The sequence below is a fragment of the Manis javanica genome, chromosome X (genome assembly GCF_040802235.1).
Source record: "Manis javanica isolate MJ-LG chromosome X, MJ_LKY, whole genome shotgun sequence".
NCBI lineage: Eukaryota > Metazoa > Chordata > Mammalia > Pholidota > Manidae > Manis > Manis javanica.
This window is the reverse complement of record NC_133174.1, coordinates 23,748,242-23,768,980: the sequence shown is the minus strand read 5'-3', so window position 1 is coordinate 23,768,980 and position 20,739 is coordinate 23,748,242. Positions and strand designations below refer to the sequence as shown.

The 20,739-nt window shown below is 38.8% G+C and overlaps 1 protein-coding gene across 15 annotated transcripts in view; it reads left to right on the top strand.

Annotated features, from left to right (window-relative positions):
- Nucleotides 1-20,739, top strand: part of DMD (dystrophin) — a 2,259,748-nt gene that overhangs the window by 2,195,918 nt on the left and 43,091 nt on the right. For 10 of the 15 annotated variants that reach the window (XM_036992000.2, XM_036992004.2, XM_036992005.2 and 7 more), the window contains 6 exons: nt 10,092-10,258; nt 12,466-12,577; nt 14,034-14,170; nt 14,867-14,905; nt 19,160-19,225; nt 20,300-20,365. In XM_036992000.2, coding sequence (XP_036847895.2) covers nt 10,092-10,258; nt 12,466-12,577; nt 14,034-14,170; nt 14,867-14,905; nt 19,160-19,225; nt 20,300-20,365 — 587 coding nt within the window. The remainder of the gene's footprint in view (nt 1-10,091; nt 10,259-12,465; nt 12,578-14,033; nt 14,171-14,866; nt 14,906-19,159; nt 19,226-20,299; nt 20,366-20,739) is intronic. The other 5 variants (XM_036992001.2, XM_017674727.3, XM_017674729.3 and 2 more) reach the window with 3 other exon arrangements.

Sequence of the window (20,739 nt, the reverse complement as noted above, 5' to 3'; positions counted from 1 at the left end):
TTAATAACGTTGAGTATACTTGTGGATTTGCAGAGATTTAAAAATGGTGCTTATGTTCCCTGGAGCCATGGTGTTAATTGGTTTATTAGTCAGGTGGAGTGGGAGAGCCTGAGGTCAGGACAGTTGTCCTTGAACATGTAAATGAAGAGTGGATAATCACCGTGTGTTATTGTTTGGGCTGATTTTATCTTTAATGGGTGATTCAGAGTCCTGATTAATATTTAGAACAGTGACTACTGGCCTCCAACCTGCTCATTATCTTCAGAATTTTAAATAAAATACTTAATTTCTACCCCAGACAGCAGTTATGGGAAGCCTTTTGCTTTTTGTTTCACAAACACAGCTCTTGACCTCTCAATCCTTTGCTCAAACAAGACAAATTTCCGTAAATGTGGGAATTCTTAACTCATTTTCATGGTGAAAGTTCACAGTCAGGTAGCTGGGAAAAAGCCCATCTAGGCTGAGCGGATGAGGGGATGCTTCAGGAACAACCGAGCGGAGAGAGCAGGGAGGAAGGCACGTTGGAGCTTGGTTTGGATTTTTGAGAAAACCGGTCCTGAGGAACTTTTCAGATTTTATACCATTGGCATCAGTGCCATTTCCCCTCCCTTTTGACAATTCTTAAAGTCACTCCTACCCTCATGCCTGCCTTGCCCTCCCCCAGGAAGGGATGACTGGAAAGCTTTCCAGAGTAAAGAAGCACTGACGGGATAGTATCATGAACACCCATATGTGTCATACATCCCTACGACCCACCGTTAGCCTTGTGCCGTGTTTAATTTTCCCTCCCTCCCTGCTCTCTCCATCTGTGTGTCCGTATTTGAATACACACACACAAACACATTCCCCCTCCTGTTACCACTTAAAAGTAAAAGGACATCATGACATAAAAGATCAACCCCTGAACACTTCCCCATACGTCTTTTTTTTCTAGCACTTTTCCTACATAACTGCATTGTCATCACCACACACAGATTTAACATCCATTCGGTAGTATCACCTAGCATGCAGTCCACAGGCAAGTGTGATTTTCTGCTTCTGCCATTTTTCCCTCCTGTGTTAGCTGGGTTTCTTCTGTAAAGAGGAGCTCCCACTTCTCCCCTCTCTTTTTTTAAGTATCACTGTGGACGCCTAGGATGATTTTTGAATGGGACTTTTCTATTTTGCCATGGCACTGCTTAAAATGCCAGTGCAGAGAATCAACAGTCCTTTTCCTCCGTAGCAATGACATAGTGAACACATGTCTACTAAATACATTTCCATAATAACCAACTCTTTTGTAGGAGCAACAAGCTGACCAACACATCTAATGTGGGCTATGTGCTCATGAGCATGGAGAGGCTCATACCTTTTTCTGTTTCTTTTTGTTGTTTGTGCTATTTTAATATATGTTGTTGACCTGTACCTCTCAGCCCACATAGCTCATACATGCCACAGAATCTAATGGTAGGAGGAAGGAAAAAAAATGCCAAAACGCAGGGGGGAAAGGAAGCGATCAGAGGAGACATGAGTATGCATTTATCAGAGTGGGTTTTGAGTTTTCATTTGTACATTCATATAGCTCTCAGTAGATCAGTGTAGAATTCAGTACAAAATTTAGTACCTGAACATTGTCCCCGGTAGACCTTACTTAGATATTAGAGCCCCAAGCACTTTCAAACAGGTAAAAGATTCAAAATATTTCAGATATCAACTTGTCTGGTCCCATGGGAGATCACTTTTGCCCTCCCTTTTTAAGACTTAATTTAAGCGTACATTTTCCTTAGTAGTAAAATAATAGATAACCTTGAGCTGTTTCCATAACATCTTTGAGCCTTTTTTCTTCTGTAATACAAAGTTAAACAGATTATCCTGAGTTACTTATCCCCAGGTTTCTTTGATTGTATGCTAAATGTTACAGGTGGAAGAGACAGAATGGGAAATGGGCTACTGTACTTATTTCAAAGCTTGGTCATTATCAGCCAAGTCTTACCTAATCTTCTGGGTGGCAACTCTTGTAACAGAGAGATAAGATACAGAGAACAGTCCTGTATGTATGAAGTGGCTTTTCACATGAGACCAGCTGTTCTCTTAATAGCAGTAGCACAGACCAAGAGCACTATGGGAAACCAATCGTGTGGAACCACACATAAATGATTACTTGTGTCCCTATACTGTAGTTTCCTCAACAACTCAAAGGTAAATTACAAGTATCTTGTGTCCAAGAGCATCAAAATGCTGCCTTCCTTCTGTTTTATGTGTTACATGGAGATTTTCTGTAGTTTTATAGGAGATTTTTTATCACTCATTTGATTTTCATAAAAATCGGGATTGTTTGGAAGAAGAGTCATTAATATGCTTTACCACTTGCTCTTGTTCTTCCTTTTATGTCCGTTGCTAGTGCAGACTTCTCTCTTATGTAAAATATTCCACTGATGCCCTTGGTAGATTTAGAGGTTGTTAAAGAAATTGTAGTAACAGCTCAGGGAACAGTTAGGAACTGCATGTCCTCTACCAGGTGACCCTGGCTAGCCAGTCTCCTTGTAGTTTTAAATCTTTGTGTACAGACCGTATTTCACAAAAAAGTTCTGATCTATTTAAATTCAGCAAATCTTTCCAAACACTAGGACATTTTACAATCAGGGCTGGAAAAGTTGGGTTGCCAGCTATTAATTCCATTCCCTACTAATAATGGCAGTGATACTGAAGTGGTTATTTGGATTTAGGAAGAGAACATTTTACTAGTAAAAACAGCAAATGAAAATGACCAGGAAGGAAAGATTACATTTTTTAAAATCTTCAGTTTAACCCCAGTGTTTTCCATAGATGTACCATTTTCTGTCAATAGGAATGTTCAGAAATTCTATTCATGCATAAGAATGTATTCAGTATTTATATGTTTATTTATTATTTTTCCTCTAAATGCGCAGGAACTCTGCTAAATGAAATGAAAACAAACATACACTCACACTCACACTCTTGTACAAGCTGGCCTGCTTTATCTTGGTTGGGATAATTTTTTGCCTTGATTAAATACATGTCTGCTACTGTTTACCTTGGAATACCTGGCATAGAGTTGTCTATTTGAGAAGCAATTTGCTTTCAAATCAGAGTGTGTCATTTTAGCATGTTACCTTGTGACTTCCAGCTTAGGTATTTTTTTTATTAGTCCTTTTCCTTCCTTTTGTCCACATTATAATAACCAGTGTGGCTTTTATCTCCCAATCAGTAGTTGACCAGGTCTGCTATGGTTTCTCAGTTTCTGTGTTACAGAGGATAGCTGCCTGCCTGTTAGGTAGCCTGCAGGGCTCCCAGGGAAGTCTGGTGTTTAGTTAATGTGATGTACCATGTTGGATTGAGCTCTGACAGATGAATCATGTGATGTAAGATGCTAACATTAGGGCAGGGGTCCTCAGCCTCAGGATTACTGACCCTTTGGCCTGGAGGATTCTTTGTTGTAGGGGGTTTTCCTGTGCATCGGTGGGTGTTTAGCAGGATCTTGGACTCTCTCTCTTGGACACCCGTGACATCCCTCACCCAGGTGTGACAACCAGAAGTGTCTTGGGTATTGTCAGATGTCCTCGGAGATACAGAATTGTCCCTGGTTGAGAACCACTGACCTAGAGCATGGCTGCCTGCCTGTACGTTTCCCTTCAGAGCCTCCCAGTATGAATGCCATGTATTCCTATGTTTAAGCCAGATCTTTGTAAACATACCCTGCAAATCCCGAAATAGACTATTAGCCTTTTGTGTGTGATACCATAACAGGCAAGCCAGCAGAGCATCATTTCCTTTAAAAATGATTTAAAAGTAAACTTTGAGCAGTTGGAGAATGTACTTCTGTATCTTCTACTCCTTTGACAGCCCTTTAAGTTTAATTTGTTTGCTCTTCAGGATGACTAGGCAGCTTTTTTTTCATTCTAGCCTCATTCAGATACTCTAATCCTTCCTTTTATTCAGTTCAGCAAACTTTTATGGAAGGTATGGAAATATAGTTCCTGTCTTTAAATACCTTGCAGTCTAGGAGAGAAACTAAGGAGGTTTAGGCAAGTATTGTTTCCAGGACATTAGTTCCTTCTTACTGTCTGAGAACTACTGGGTATAACCTCTTGCACAATGTTGACTTTTCTCTGCACTACATTTTTTTTTTCAGTTTATTAAGCATTGGCATGGTTTTTCCAAACTGCCATGATGCCAATGGCCTTCTCTTAAAAATACAACGTATGTGTCTGTAGTAGAGGAGATGAGAAATCTTCTCATCCCATTTCTTCTGTAGCCAGGAACAGATACGGTCATCCTGAGAGAAAAATGAGTGGTATTCAGGGTGACCCCCTGGCAGCCATTGGGGACCCGGACCTGGAAAGCACACGGTGGAAGAAACCCAGGTTATTCCAAATGTGCCACATAGTGTCCTTTGAAATTATTATTTTGGTAGTTACATCCTTCAACTAGAAATTCCAGATATTGGGATTCCTTTAACTTGGCTTTGTACCTTGTTAAGGTGACATTTGTATAGAGCCACCCTGTGATCTGCTGTAACAGAGCAGCAATGACAGCTGATGGCCTCTCCTGGCTTCCGTGCTCTGGAGAGTTGCTGATAGGTGAGGACCAGTCAAGGAGGTGCGAAAACCCAAGATACAGCTGAGCCTTGGACAATGCCGGGGTTAGGAGCGCCAAACTCCTGCATAGTTGAAAATGTGCGTGTAACATCTGGTTCCCCCAAAACTTAACTACAAAACCACCTACTGCTGACTGGAAGCCTTACTGATACCATAAATAAAAATAAAATTCCCATATGAGTGGACCCATGCAGTTCAAAGCCGTGTTGTTCAAGGGCCAGTTGTACTTCGAAACTGTGGCGGTCACATGGAAGGAGCTGTGATATCAGTGCTTTTTGTGTGCGCATGCCATGGGAGAAGAGAAAGGAGGTATTGCCAAGAATAGAAAAAATAAAACAAAACCATACCCAGGGCTAAATGGCCTCTTCTAAGAGTTTTTGCTTAGATGGTTTGAAACTGGCATTTAGGGGTAGCAAGGTCATCCTTGAAACTAAGAGAAGCTTTCAGAGGCCTATATATATTAATAGCAATGATAAGGGTGATCTCAATCCAGTGCCACTGTCCCTGTCTTTAACCCTCAACAATTTCCTACTGTTCCAATGTATTCATATTTACTTTTTATAGAGTGATCAAAATGTAATCTTAGCTCTAGTTCTGTTAGATCTTTGTAGACACTTGCCTGGCTTTTAAATCTTTTCTTCTTTATTGCCAAGACAAAAAGAGAGGGAATATACTGCTAGGATACAGAATGGTTTATAGTAAAGGTGAAAGATCGAAACAGAATGAGAATGTGAATCCCCGTATCTTGTGTTCAGTGCTGTCACTTGGTATCGGCGAGCAGTTTTAAGAGCCAAAATGATGGATCTTGCATCTTAGGAGCCAGAAAGAACCTTGAGAATTTCCAATGTTTAAGCACAGGAGAATCTATAGTATTTTGAAAGAGGAGAACATTCTATAGCTTCCCTTGGTAATTCATACTAATGCTTTAACAACTTCCAGCATCAGGATATTCTTCTGTATGAGTTACAGCCTAAATTCTTCATGCTGTTTCTTCTTTTTCTGTCCTCAGTGGAGGATTCAAACAGCTGGTCACAGGCCCCTGTGCAAGAGCCATTCACATAATTGAAAACTCTTATTAAATTGCCCCTTCAGCCACTCTTTCTTGCTCATTCTGTCCTTTTTTTCATGGTTAAATGATCTCAATTCCCTTAAACTGCTCTCATAGGTCTTTCATACCCTTTAATTATCACCATGTCTCCCTGACAAGCCTTCTCTAAGTTCTGGGTCAGCTGTAGCCACCAGAACTAGACACCATTTTCTAAGAAGGCCTGAACAGTGCTGAAGGTGCTGAGACCATTTCCTCACGCCATCCTTGTTGTACCTTTTGTTTGATGTCACAGATGTGGTATTTCTTTTTTTTCTCATTTTTTATACCTATATTTGTTGCTGACTCACGGTCAGAATTTTTTTGTCTTCCAGAATGAATAGAAGCTTTCTGTGCTTATGACATTTTCTTTGTTAAGCATGCATTCTTACTCTGCAGCATGTCTTATAATCCACTGTTAAACAAACTATCATTTAAACCAAAGTCAGAAGAGAATATAGGTTCAGATTAAGCAACAGTAAAACCTGTGTTTTCAATAGGCACAAATTAATAATGTTTTTCAATTTACTGTCTTTCTATAGTGGTTTGTCTCCTAGTTAGAAAGGGTTATTTTGATAAAGTGCATTTCTAGACCAGTGAAGCAAGAGATTGTTAGAGGACACATTGTAGCTGAAACTTGCAGTTCTTTTCACAAAAGTCTCTCATTGTGGCTTTGTGTACAGCATGGAGAAACGTGTGCAGTGAACTAGATGATAATATAACTGGGAAGAGTCATAGTTCAGCAACCAGACTGGGCTGAATTCTGGATTGCTGTGGGCATGAGATTCACGCTACAGTGGTATTGCTCATGTTTGACCTTGGCCTGTTTGATATTTCCACCAGTGACTTTTTAATGAAGACAGAACAGGTTTTAAAATGAAAACTTACACAAAGTTGGGAAGACTGGCTAACTCATTGACAATGGGAGTCAGGATTCTTAAAGATACTGGTGAGATTGTGCCATGGGCTCAAGCCAACAGGAATGCCCTAGACAGGAGTGAAAGCAGACAAATCCCAAATGAGCAAGTACAGAGCAGAGGAATCCCTGGAAACAGCCAAGGACAGCATTTCCCATCATGCCCAATGGAGCATAGTACCTTGTGGTGTCCACAAGCCTTGTAAGTTTAAAAAGAAAAAAATAAAGGCCTTAAGATCACTGTATAATCAGTGTGGGAAATTGTGAGGTCAAACACAGTTTAACATGTTTCTTTACTGATGACCTTCTCAGCTTTTAATATGTTAACATGCATTAAGAATTTTAAGAGGTGGATATAGCATGCAAGGTTTCCTTAATTATTTTGACCTTCTTGTCATGAGGCATTTTGCTGGATGACTGCTTTGCTGAACGCAATGGGAAACATTGACCCAGAGACTTTAGTTGAGTGGAAACCCTATGTGAGCCTATTTAATACAGAACAAAAGAGAGTCATCCAACTATACTATTCAGAGAAATGGCGATACCATTTCCAGCAGATCATATTTGGAGAATAGTTTTCTAAAGGACAGTGGCAAAATAAGCTTCTTCATATGAGGAAGAAAAAGAAGGAAAAGGAATGAAGAGGCATGGACAGACCTGACAGCTCTGATAAAGTATTTAAAGGGCTGTGTGAAGGCTGGTAACTTCTGGGTTTCTAATCAGATGAATAATAATGACGATGACAGTAGCAAACACTGACATGGCTCTGACTAGGTGCCTTTCATTTGTTAACTCATTTAAATCTTAAAACAACCCTAGGAGGTAGGTGCTATTAATAGTTCCATTTCATGGCAGAGGAAAATTAAGACCCAGAAAGATCAAGTTATTTTCCCAAGCTCGCACAGCCAGTAACTGGCGAAGCTGGGGTTTGAGCTCTCGTGGTGGGACTCTGGAGCCTCTGCTCCTATTTGCTGTGCTGGCAGATTGCAGCTCAGTGTGATGAAGCACTTCTGACAGCGGTACCTGCCCATAAAGGTTTAAGATCACCCATTAAGATGGATACTGTCCTCGCACATGGGTGGTATTTATACAAGGGCTGTAAGAACGCACTGGCACTGGACAAGAGTTTGGATTCAATGATTGCGAAAGATCTTACAGCTCTGTGGTGCTATTCCAAAAGGTTGAATTTCATTCACATGGTCCCTTTAATCTTCACGTTCTATTTTTTTCCCACAAAGTACCTCTGTGATGGCCTTCTACACAGAGAAAAGTGCTCAACAAAAGCTTTTGATCAGTCACTTGAATTGATACCATTTTGTAGATAGGAAATTCAAGGTTAAACAGCTCATTATAATGTTATTAAATTTATCATCAGGAGTAACACCCAGAGAACTGCTGACGTGGTGAGCGTTGCAAGCCAAATGACCTGTCTGTTGGTCCAAACCCTACTGCCTTCCTGTCTGAAATGTGAATCGATCTTTGTTAGCAAACTGCATTCCAAGAGAAGCAGTGTGGATCTGCAATTCATATACTCTTTACTTGTGTGATACTAAATATGCTGTATCATATACTCAGTGTAAATTGGTCTCAGAATAGGTAGTGTCCTTTGGATCTTGGCACAAGCAATGAAAATCATCTGTGAGGAAAGGCACTTGCATTCTAGGGCTCAAAGTATCTCCATCAAATATTTTTAAAGTCAATATGGCACATAGTGAAAAAAAAAAATTCAGCACGCAAGAAATCAAGTTGAGTGAGAACCAGCGGAAAGAGCAGACTACAGAAGTAGACCCCCAGTAATTTCATACCTTGAAATCATTAGAGATATTTTTTTTTAAACTATGTTTACTCTCTAAAGAAAAAAACAGACAACATGGAAAAATATCTGCAGGGAATCATAGACTTTAGGAGTGACCTTTAAAATGACCAAATATAACTTCCTGATATTAAAAAGTACAGTAATCAAAATTTAAAACTTACTGTATAGGTCTAAGCAGACTAGATGCTACCAAAGAGAGAAATAGATACCTAGGTGGTAGGGCAGAAAGGATTAGGGATGAAAGCATAAAGGACAAATATGGAAAGACTATGGAAGGCCTCTTCAGAGAAATGCAGACTAGATAGGGAAAGTCTGGCATTTATCTAATAGATTTCTGTAAGCAGAGCAGAGAGGGAATGGAGAGGAGGCACTGTATGTTGAGGTCATGACTGAGAAGATTCCAGAACTGACCCACAGGTTCAAGAAGGCCAGTGAATCCTAAAAAGTATAAACAGAACCCTAGAAACATAACACAAGACAGGAAAAGGACAGAGTACCTTCAAAGGAGCAACAGTCAGCTTTACTGCTGACTTCCTAAGAGTGTAGCAACAGAGAGATAAAAATAGAATACTACTTCAGTGTACTAAAACAAAATAAAAACAAAACTGAAAAACTTTTCAATCTAAAAACCCCATGAAGATAGCTGTCCAAGAATATGGATAAAGAAGGTATTTTCACACAAACAAAACCTGAGAAATTCACCACCAACAGACACTTACTAAAGGAAATTCTAAGGGACATACTTAGGCAGAACTGATCCCAGCTTAGAGATTCAAGATGAAGCAATGAAAAACAAAAAAATGTGGTAAAATAAGGGTCTGCAGGCTAATAATAATTTAAAAAATTGAAATTCTGTCTTGTGAGGCTAAAAAACAAGACAGAATTAAAATGCGTGAGTATAGGAATACATAAGTCAAGTGATGGGTAAATGTGTTTTGGGTTTGCTAAAATCCATGTGCTGTTTGAGAGGAATGGTGTTTATTAAATTTAGACTGAAAGAGGGACATAAGGAAAGAGAGAAGTAAGGGACAGAGAAGCAACAGGCCACCAGGAATATAGCATTAGACCAGGAGGTTTGGATTCTAGTATCTGCTCTGCCACCAATTGATGGTATGGCCTTAGAAGAGCTACTTCTCTCAACGTCTCTGTTTTCTTATTGGTGGAGTGAAGCTTTGGGACCAGATGAATTTTAAAGCTTCTTCATGACGATGCTATGAAACACTGCAAAATAGATTCTCTAGAAAAAAAGGCATCAGTAGAGTTCCTGGGTTGTTGTTTTTTAACCTCCTGTGAAATTTTATCCATAAACACTTGCATTTCACTTCTGCCTAACTCTTAACATAGCTGTTCAAAAACTGGAGCTAAATATAACTCCGCTCAGGTGTCTATTTTGCTTTATGTTCTCAGTTTGTTTGGGTTTTTTTTCTTTGCTTTCTTGTCATCTGGTAGCCAGAAAGCAATGGCCATTTACCAAAGCCTTAGGGTAGGTGGTTCGTGTGGATGTTAGGTGGACATTTACAGAAACAGTCTATGAAAAGTGGACCTCACTGTGTAACTGTTCGTTCTTTTTTGACACATTGTCTGAACTGATATACACCGCCTTTCTTTTCTCACCTTCTCTTTTTGCATTCTTTGCCCCACCCCCACCTCGCTTCGTTCTCTCTCCTGTCCCTGCAGGCTAATAATAAGCCTGAGATTGAGGCAGCCCTCTTCCTCGACTGGATGAGACTGGAACCCCAGTCCATGGTGTGGCTGCCAGTCCTGCACAGAGTGGCTGCTGCAGAAACTGCTAAGCATCAGGCCAAGTGTAACATCTGCAAGGAGTGCCCAATCATCGGATTCAGGTAATAGGAACCAAAAACAATGTCATTTTTTTCTTACTGTTTCTCACCTTCTTATGACTTGGCCCTCTATCTCCTGTGCCTGTTGCTATTCGTTTGTTCCTCTCCGAAGCGGGAGCAGAGGTGACTGGGCTGGAGCACCAATCACTGCTGTCATTCCCCCATAGTGGCGGTGCTGACTCATTAGGCAGGTGTCCCTTTCCACCTTCACTCTTCAGCTGTGCAGAGCCATATTCTTGGCTGAAAAGGGCTGACTGTCTGTCCCCCCTGAGATATTCGTCTGACAAGGGTATACAGATGAACTCTGCCTCCTCTCTCCAGGAACAGAAACATTTTGACCCTATTTTTTCCTTTTTTATGGTCTTTTCTGTTCATAGACACTCTCCAATCAGTTATAAAACTTTCTGGGGAGACCCGTCATGGTAATTCAGTCTGTTACTCCCTTTGCACCACGTTTCTTCCCCTAAAGTTACAAGAATTGTTTCAAGCATGCTAGAACTTGGTTCTTTACCTGTGAATCTGATTATACTCCTTGCATGATACCCTAATGAACTTCTAAGGGAGTATAAAGTATGCAAGTAAATGAAAGATTCACAAAAGCAGCTAAGAAAAGAAAATGTTCCTTATAAATTTGAAAGAGATAGGACACATAATGGATTATTAATCTAATCTTCTTAAAATGTCATGGAAAATAGTTGGCTCTTAAGCCTTCAGCGTTGTTGACCTGTTTGGGGAGACAGGATCCTTTAAATGAATTAATCTTATTGAACAATAATCCTAAATCCAAATTCTGAAATGATGATGTATTTAAACTGCTGGATCAACTTCAAGGTTTCCATAGCAATGAATAAGCCATAAAGTTGTATACTAGCTTAAATAGTCTGTGTCTGTTCAGGACTTAGCCGCTAAGTAAATACTCTTTTCCAGTTAGGCTCAGATTTGTTTTATTACTTTGTGTCCTAATAACTACTTTGTACCATTTGTGTACTTTGTATTCACTGTGCTCTTTTACCACTGGTGTTTGTCCTTCCATACTTTGTGCTGTTTACCAAAAGATTTTACAATACCCTTTAGAGGGTTCTAAAGCCCTAGATAGACAACACTGGGAGGGTGGTACTCACAAAGGACACCTTCTTTCCCTTCCTGGTTTTGGCAGGCAAGAATGATGCCATGGCGAACTGCCTTACATTTCTTAGCTTTCTTTTCTCAGCTTCCCTACCTAGAGAGATGTAATATGCAGGGGGAAATTGTAGGAGATACAGAAGGAGAATGTTTTGGAGGATCAAAGAGCATTTTCCTGAATCATTCAGTGCTTTTGCCCTTACCAAATTAAATTATTTCAGGAACCATCTCTTTTCTCTTCTCCATCTCACCCTCTTCAAAGAGGGTTGGAATCTAAAAAAGGTAGCTTTTTCCCCCACATTCGCATATGTGACATAAGGAATGTGTTTATGTGAATTGGCTGAGGTTCTTATCTGAGAAAGCAAGAGGCAGGGTGAGTATGAAACACAATATAGTATTCTGAGAATGGGGAAAAATGTACCGTCTAGCGCCTGCAGATGATAAATTCTTTCATTGACTCCAAATTTTGTCTTTTCTTGGGGGTTCAGTTATTGTTTGTGGGGAATGTGATGTGAGGGATTTCTGAAGAGGGACAGATAAAAGAGTAACCAACTGAAGATGAATCATGTCAGTCAGTCAAAAAATGTAATTAAAGCAAGATTTGTTTTAAGTGAGAGTTCTTGCTTAGTATTTTGTATTATGAAATTGCTTTATCTTTATAATTTTTTTTGAAAATAATGGCTTCAGAAATCTTTTGTCTCCAGGGTTGGGGTTGGGGGGCTCCAGTGCATCAGTCTTATCTTCTGGAAGTTCTTGCAAATTCTTGTATTTGGTCTTCAAAACACTGGAAGTGTGCCAAGTACTTTCTTACTTAATCTGAAAGACTTCCTAGTGGAGTTTTAGACCTGAAAATTTCTTCCCTCCTTCCATATGCTCATAGGATAATCTTTCCGCCAAAATGTTTGATACTACAGGAGAAGCACCAGAGAAATCTGGAGGTTGGAAATTAATCACTTACCTGTGGGATTAATGAACCCTAGCATTCTATTTCTAGAATTAAGACAGTGTGGAACAAGATTTATTAAAGAGCGTTCTTTGGGAATTTGATCAGAAGAAACACATATGTGTTTGTTTTTGTTCTTTACCAGGTACAGGAGTCTAAAGCACTTTAATTATGACATCTGCCAAAGTTGCTTTTTTTCTGGTCGAGTTGCAAAAGGCCATAAAATGCACTATCCCATGGTGGAATATTGCACTCCGGTAAGTGAGATGCCTCCCTAGCATGGCAGTTGGTTCACCTGGGACAAGTTTCAGTCTTGTACAGTATTGCAGATCATGTGCAATGCTGTGATTTACAAATTCCCCAGATGTTTTTCCAGGTCCTAGATGTTCCCCAGCTATAGGGGCTCCAAATCATAGGCTCCAGTGTGTACCTGATCCCTAGTGCATAGGGCAATCTGGCACACATGGAACATAATAGACACTCAGCGGATATTGTTGAATGAATGGATAGGTGTTTTTTTCTGTTTGCGTAGTGGTAGGGAATATGCTTTCACAGTTCTTTTGCACAGCCCTAGTAGTTGTGTAGAGAGGTCTTATGGCCATGGGGCATGTTGGGAAGGGGGTGGGTAATGTGGGTTTCCCCAAATTCATAATCCATTACTTTCAATCAATCATTTCTCTGTTTTATACACTAACACTTACCAACTAAATGCTAGGAGTTTACTTTAAATGTAGACGTTAGCTTCTAAACTAGTCTGTGAGATAGTACTATCATCCCCTTTTTACAGATGAGGGCTCTGAAGTCCTGAGCTTAAATAATTTGCCCAACGTTCTGTAATGAAGAGGGGAAGCTGGCTCCAAAGATGTGTTTTGGGGGGATGTTCAGCGGCTAGTACTTTGAGAACTCACTGATGAAAGGTACAGAGCATAGACTCGTCAATCAGACAGGCCAGAGTGTAAATCCTCTGTTCTTTAATCACTAGCTGCTCAGTCTTCAAAGTATGGTTTTCTGACCAGCCGCATTGACATTATCTGGGAACTTCTTTGAAATGCAGAAACCCAGCCACCCCCCCGACCTGCCGGCACACACCCCCTTCCTGACTTTCTCAGTCAAAACCTGCATTTTAGCAAGATCTGCAGGTGCTCCCCACACTCATCAAAGTTTGAGAAGCCCTGCTTTCAAGCAGTTCTCTCTTCCATGTCAGAGGGATCTTCCCAGTTATTTCATTGTCTTTCTCACTTTGATGCCTTTTGCAAAGGTTTTCAGTGATGGAGAACATGCCATGCTATGAAAAGAGTGCTGATTAGTAGGTGAAACCTGTTATCAGTGTGGTCAAAATACTTTTTATAATACCATAAAGTGTGGCAAAACTTAAGGTCATCTTTTCAACCTTAAGACTTCTGTAAACTACCGTTTAAGTCACCTAGTAGTTGGTGCACTTCATTTATTCATCCTAAGCACCTGTCGGGGTATTATTGCCTCCATTTATAGCTCGTCTGAGCCTCGCAGAGGTAAATAACTCACTCAAGTTAACCCCGCCAGTAAATGCTAGGCCTGGTTGCAAAGCCCTCTTTTTTTGTCAGATTCCAAAGCCTTTGGTCTCAATCCTGACTCTCTCCTAAATTAGAAAACAAGTGGCTTGAGGCACAACCCTGGAGGGGTCCTTTGAGACCATACTCTCAAAGTCTGATATTGGCACCATTTCCCTTTCAGACTACATCGGGAGAAGATGTTCGCGACTTTGCCAAGGTACTAAAAAACAAATTTCGAACCAAAAGGTATTTTGCGAAGCATCCCCGAATGGGCTACCTGCCAGTGCAGACTGTCTTAGAGGGGGACAACATGGAAACGTGAGTACTGCAAAAGGAAATCAGACTCTCACGGATGTATATTTGAGCTTCTCTCAGCCGATAACGTCCTTCACGCCCAAATGCAAACAGTCTCTCCTATTTCTTTCTTTAGATTCACTTTAGCTGCAAAGAGAAAAACAAGCCAGTGGTCACTCACCATTTTCCCCTGTCAATTGTCCCATGACAGTTTCCTTTTCCAAAAGTTAAACTTTATCTCATAGGGGAAAAAAAAACGTGCGACCGCTACTAACTAGCTTACCGGGCTTTTAAGAAATATGGGACTGTTTACAAATAGTGATTCCAATATTTCCTTTTGGTTTTCCTCCTTCACAAATCAGTAGGTGTGTGTCATTTTGTTTCTGATTGTGTGGTCATATCTAGTCCCTTTTGTCTACTTGAAAGAAAATACACTCCCAGGAAATTTCTTCACAGTAAGTAGTTGTGATTCTCATGATCATACTGAGGATGTCTTCACCTCTTTTAAACCTTCTCTTCTTTTTTTCTCCATAACTCTGATGGCAGTAGCTCAATTGTTTGTTTTTCTACTCATTCACTTGCCACCTTTGTTTGGCTGTTGCTTTCCATGGTTTATACTTAATTGGTTGGATTTCATTTATTTGAACCTTTCAGTAATGTTTTTTTTTGTGGCTGAGTTTGCATGTGTGTCTCTTCACCACCTCATTTTTTGTTTTGCAGTCCTGTTACTCTGATCAACTTCTGGCCGGTAGATTCTGCGTGAGTACTTCTGCTGAAGGGCGCTGCTACCACCAACACATGCGCTTGCTTGATTTTTAAAATTTGTGTTCTCTTTGTTTTGTTTTAAAGACATGTTAATTTTTCTTCCTTCATTTCAATTTTTTTCTTCCCTCAAAAAGACTTTGAGAGTGCCATCTACCACAGATCAGGAGAATCAGAGTTGGGTTTTCACATCCCCACCTGGTTCAATTTTAATCAGAAGAAATCCTGGCCTTGAGTTCAAATTAGCATCAATGAAATCACTCAGTTGTTAGCAACATTCCTGGGAGACGTGTTTATATGTTCTTCCATTATAAGCAGAGAAGAGCCTTCTGATTATGTAGTAACGTTCTTAGCCATATTTCTTGAGATTCAGTGCTTCAGGACCTGCAGAAAGTGGATGGTTTATTTACTCTTTAGGGCCTGTTGTAAGTGGACCATTAAGAATCAGCAGGATTTGTTTTATAGTATGATGTCGAGTTTGGTAGAATAATCTCGGTGAGGCATGTGGACTTTTTATCAGGTAATGCCATCCTGCTCGACCAGTCTTTATATATATGAGTTTCTTAGTCTTCAGCTAGACTTAACTTTGCTGTCCTCTCCAAGCTACATATTCAGCTCATAAATAGTTACACATTTAACAGTGGAACAAAACTGTACTGTAGTCCTTGTTACTACTATTGGTATGTATTAATAATACTAATATTAGATACCAACAGATAATGGATTTATCTCAGTTTATAATGTTATTAGAAAACTCTTCCTGGAGTCTGTAATTTATGTATTAGCAAACAAAGTGTGCATTGTTTTAAAGTTACATTGTGTGGTGTTTTGATAACAAAGTTTTGGTATTTCAAACCATACTTTATTAAAATATTTACTTATAGTCAGACAGCTCTATAATATGTAAGAGGGAAGTGACCAATTTGGAAGACAGGCTTATGTAAGAATTTAATTTATTTTTATTGAGCCTTGTTTATTGTTCAGCCATGTAATTTAATTTAAAGTAGATCCTTTTTTTAAAAAAAAATCCTGTAGTGATAAATGCAAACTATTGATGCAAGTTTATTTTAAATCTTTATTGGCCTAAAGGAAGTATAAGGCTTCCCTTTCTTTTTTAAAGCTACATTATTGTGCCCTTTAATTTTGAGATACAGTAGCTAGCTCTACCTGATTTCTTTAATTATCATGCTTAAACTTAGGGAGTTATTTAGAGTCAGTTATGTGCCTTGCTATTGTTAGGTAATTATTTTCTCTAAACCAGGTAGTCTGTTTATAGAATTTACAACCTTTCATAAATAAATTGATGGACTAAAGTCTTCAGCTTGATTAATGGATTTACTCTGTATTGGGATAAGTTGTGATCAATTGAAAAATGCCAAAGGCAAATATGCTAAAGAGTAATTTTAAGAATGCTTGGATAGAGGGAGCACAAAATAGTAAGCCAAGAATAATAGTTCCTTGACAGGAAAGAAAAACAACTTTTATTGTATATATAAGCTAATGAGAAAAAAATCATGCACAATCAGTTTAATGGAATTTACTTGAAGGAGAGAATGTTTGTCTTCCTTATACTTTGAAGAACCTTACAATTATTAACACCCTTTATTAAAATATTTTCTCTAAAACTGAAATATACCGCCACTTTCCCTTTTTTTAAAAAGTTTGTTAGATTATTCAGAAAGTGGGAAATTCTAACTTTGAGGAAGGAAAAAAACCCAGCAGGTTAAGTCCCTCTTTTCTTTAATATCAGTGAAGTCGTTATTCATGGGATTATAACTAATTTATAAAATATACTATAAACTTGTCCTATTCAGGCGGAAGAGCCAGGGCCTAAGGTGTTTTATTTTGCAAGAATTCTCTCTGATGTTGACAAGCCCTATGACAGTGACAGCATTTAATCTTGTTAATATGGATCATAGAATTTCAAAGTCTCCTTACACATAGATCCTTTGTTTTCCCTTAGACAGAACCCTTTTTCACCTGAATTTGTCATTTTATTTGAAACTAAATCTAGCATAAACCTTTTATATTATTTGTCCACAGATGAGACAGTCAAACAATAGTCTTTGAACTATTCTGCTTTGAAATCTAAATGGATAAAAACATATTAATGGAGTTTTCACAAAAGAGAAAATGGTGGGGGGGCGGGATGGAATTGGCCATTAACTGTACTAGGACTAATCCTTCTGAGGATAGCCTTTGTGCTTAGGAAGTGGGGAGAACAGTATTCTTTATCTTCCCTTGGAAGAGTGTTTTAGAAGGCTTTGTGTTTAGTTTTGTTTCCAGGCTAAGTGGCTGTATGCTTTTACTGATTCTTTGTTTTTAAATGATTGTTCTCTGACCAATACTCCCTTTGGGCTCATTTTCTGGTTTAATAAGTACCTCCTTTAGTGTACATTTTTTTTTAGATTTCTGCTTATTATGAGTTCTTGTGTTTATGTGTGCTGTGTGAGGTGCTACATACATTTATAAGAAAAACATGGAATTATCCTCAAGGCTAAGAATTAAGGCTCTGCATAAGGTTTTATTAAAGTGCTTTGGATTTACATGCCTAGTTTTCTTGGTGTAGTTATGCTCAAAGATCTTAGGTTTTCTTACGTCTGTGCACTACCAAGGCAGCAACTATTATGAGGGAGAACATGAATATATTTTCCTTGATAGCGGGCTTTTACTTAGAAGTAGTATGTAATTGAAAGACTGGCCTGTTCCAGAAGAGAGGGCTTATGAACCAAGTAACCCCAGTACTAAACTATCTTGACCTACAGTGACTGTTTTAAAACAGACCTTAGCATTTTTCTAACACTGGGTTGTTCCAGGGGTCTAAGTAATTAGCAGAGTGCAGATTCACATTGAAATCTTTGGCTCGGCCTAGTAAATTGGGTAGTCATCCGTTTGTTTCCTCGTGATGGTTCAAGCATCTTTGTCATTCATTCCAAGTTTGATTATGGTGACACTTGACCTAGACAACGTTGGTTTCATAAGTAAGACATTTATCTCTCAGGGATAACTTGTAGTTCCCTAGTGATTTGCTGCAGTGTGTCCTGATCACCTTATGATTGTGTGTCATCTTTAAGAAATACGGATTTCTAGCACATTTCCTATGTAGGCCTATGTAACTACTTGTTTTTCTTTTTTTTAATGTAAGAGAAAACAAACATAGCCCTCTAAGTGTTCTAAGCAAGTCCTGAGTGATGCTTGGACCAAGTTGGACTAAACCAGTCCTCACTGAATAGATTACTGTTGACTTTTGGATTCATGCCTTTACCTAAGGGCTTTCTGTGTCGGGAGAGAAATGGAAGAGACCTTTTGTCCTATTCCAATTAAAACAACACAAGCCCGAACTGGTTTTCAGAACAGATGGATTTCTTTCCTAAGGTTAATAGAAAAGATACTATAAAAACTTCAAGAGTAATTAGTAGATCAGATATGAAAAGGTGGAAAAAATGTGAACCCTACCAAATTTCTAGTCTGAAAAGACTAGAGCTAAAAAGAAAAGTTTTTTTTATCCAAAAAGTACATAGACTATCCGTGTTAATCCTCTGCTCTTATTTCCCCCTCTGTATATTAGCATGCAGTGTCCCTAATAAATAATTCAGATACTGTGACATTCTATTGAATGTGTCATTCCTTTTAAAAACACCACAATATAATTTAGGGTTATTCATTTTTATCCTGTGCAGTTAGTAATGCAGTTCTGCTGCTAAGCTGGTAGATATATTCCTTCTTTACAAAATTGTGCAGATCATGACATCATCATACATGGAATTAGAGCAGCCTCTTTGGAACTAATATTTATTGACTATAGATACGCTAGGCAAACATACAGTTCCTGCTCAATAAGAAGGAAGCTAATAAACGGAGCAGGTGTACAGTGTTTAAAATTTTAAACCTCACAGTGCTAACATAGTTTCAGAACTATAAGATACTAGAAATTACAATGTTGGATGAAGAAAATGTCAGGTAGAGAGTGTCTCCCCCAACCTTTTTTTTTTCTATAATTGTAACTTTCCAGAGAAGGTTTTGATCGTTATGGCTGTCGAGAAAAGCAGAAGTATGAGAAATCATCTCTCAAGGCTGGATTTAAATTAATTGATGATTTCTAAGATACAGAAACAACTAAAGGTGTACATGATCCATAGAAACAGAATAAAAGCATTCTAGGTCATGTATATAACATAACTGTGTGGTGGGGTTTTTTTTTTCTCCCTTACTGGATGGTATCTGTGACTAATCACATTTTCTGCCTTATAGGCCTGCCTCGTCCCCTCAGCTTTCACACGATGATACTCATTCACGCATTGAACATTATGCTAGCAGGTATGAGACTAGTTGAATGCCAGGCAAATATTGATTGAATTAACTAACCAAGGAAAGCTAACCTATAATAATTTTAAACAAATCTTTTCTTTTTTCCACACTCTTGTCTGATTTCTACTAATCAGCTTGCCCTCTAACGTGCATGCCATTCCACTGCATGTTGGTTTTGGATACCAGTAAGAGCATTAGTCTAGAACATTCTCCCCTAACCTTGGCCTTTAAACATTTCTGATAGCTTTGTTACACGTTTTGTATACTGAACACATTTAATAAATTGTCTTAGAAGTCATCTAACCTTCTTAGAAAACTGCGAGACCAGACATCACATGTGAAGAAATGATATTGTTATGTGGAGAATATGAAAGAATTGGCTCTCCATTTGTGTGTTTATTTTACATAAGATCCTGTAACGAAAAAAAGAACTAATTTTCCTAATCCTTGGACTTTTCTGTCTCACCGTCTTTGTGTTTGACATAATTTTTATAGCTAAAAACTGAATTGCTAAGTGTAAGGTATCTTATGCTTATTAAATTAGTTTGTAACACCTTATTATTGCCTGAGGTGAAGGGGGTTTTTAAAGGTAAACACTGGTGGCAGAATGTTGAGAGCTTACCCTGAATCCATCCTATTAGCAATATTCCACCTGCTGAGCATGTTTATCAACCATGGAAAGCATCAACTAGCTTTATGTAAGCCTGTCATCAGTGGAAAAGCTTTAACTGTCTTAAAAAAACAAGGGGCTGTATAAGATACGGGTACTTGTCTTTAGGGAAGCTTTTCTTGTGAAAACAAAGGCCTTTTCTTAATGAAAGGAAGATTGATCTGTGAAGAAGAAAAAAACCAACAGAATGCACTTCCCTTCTAATTTATAGCATAAATGTAGAGCTGCTGACTAGCTGGGATCCCCACTTGCTGCCTCAAATGGTTAGGCCAACACACACATCCTTTAATCTGAAGGATTCCTTTCTCCTCTTGACATGATTTATCCTTTAGTTTTCAGGAATGTTCGATTAGGTCTTGAATAGTTTCTAAGAAGTCACATAAGTTTTAATGAGCTTTTACGTTTTTTATCAGGCTAGCAGAAATGGAAAACAGCAATGGATCTTATCTAAATGATAGCATCTCTCCTAATGAGAGCATGTAAGTATGCCATCTCTTTTTACACAATGTTCCTGACGGTGAAATTGCTTTGAGGGATTTAGAGGTAGGGTAGCGCAGAAGATGGAACTTAGCGTAATAGTCATTTGATCTTTCAAGGAGCCATTCATTTACTTTTTTTCTTTGACTCCTAACAACCTGCGTGGCATGAGCTCATCTAAATCGTGGCATTATTGGTATTCCAGGGTAGCAAAAATAGTTTGCCTTATTCTTATTTAATGCCGTATTATCACGAAATACCAAGTCCCAAATACTTAAAAACTAAAAGCTTAATCTTTGACCAAACCTGCCAGATATTTAAAGGGATTAGATATTAATTTGTAAAGTGATGGCTAAGCAGTATTCTCTCCACTCAT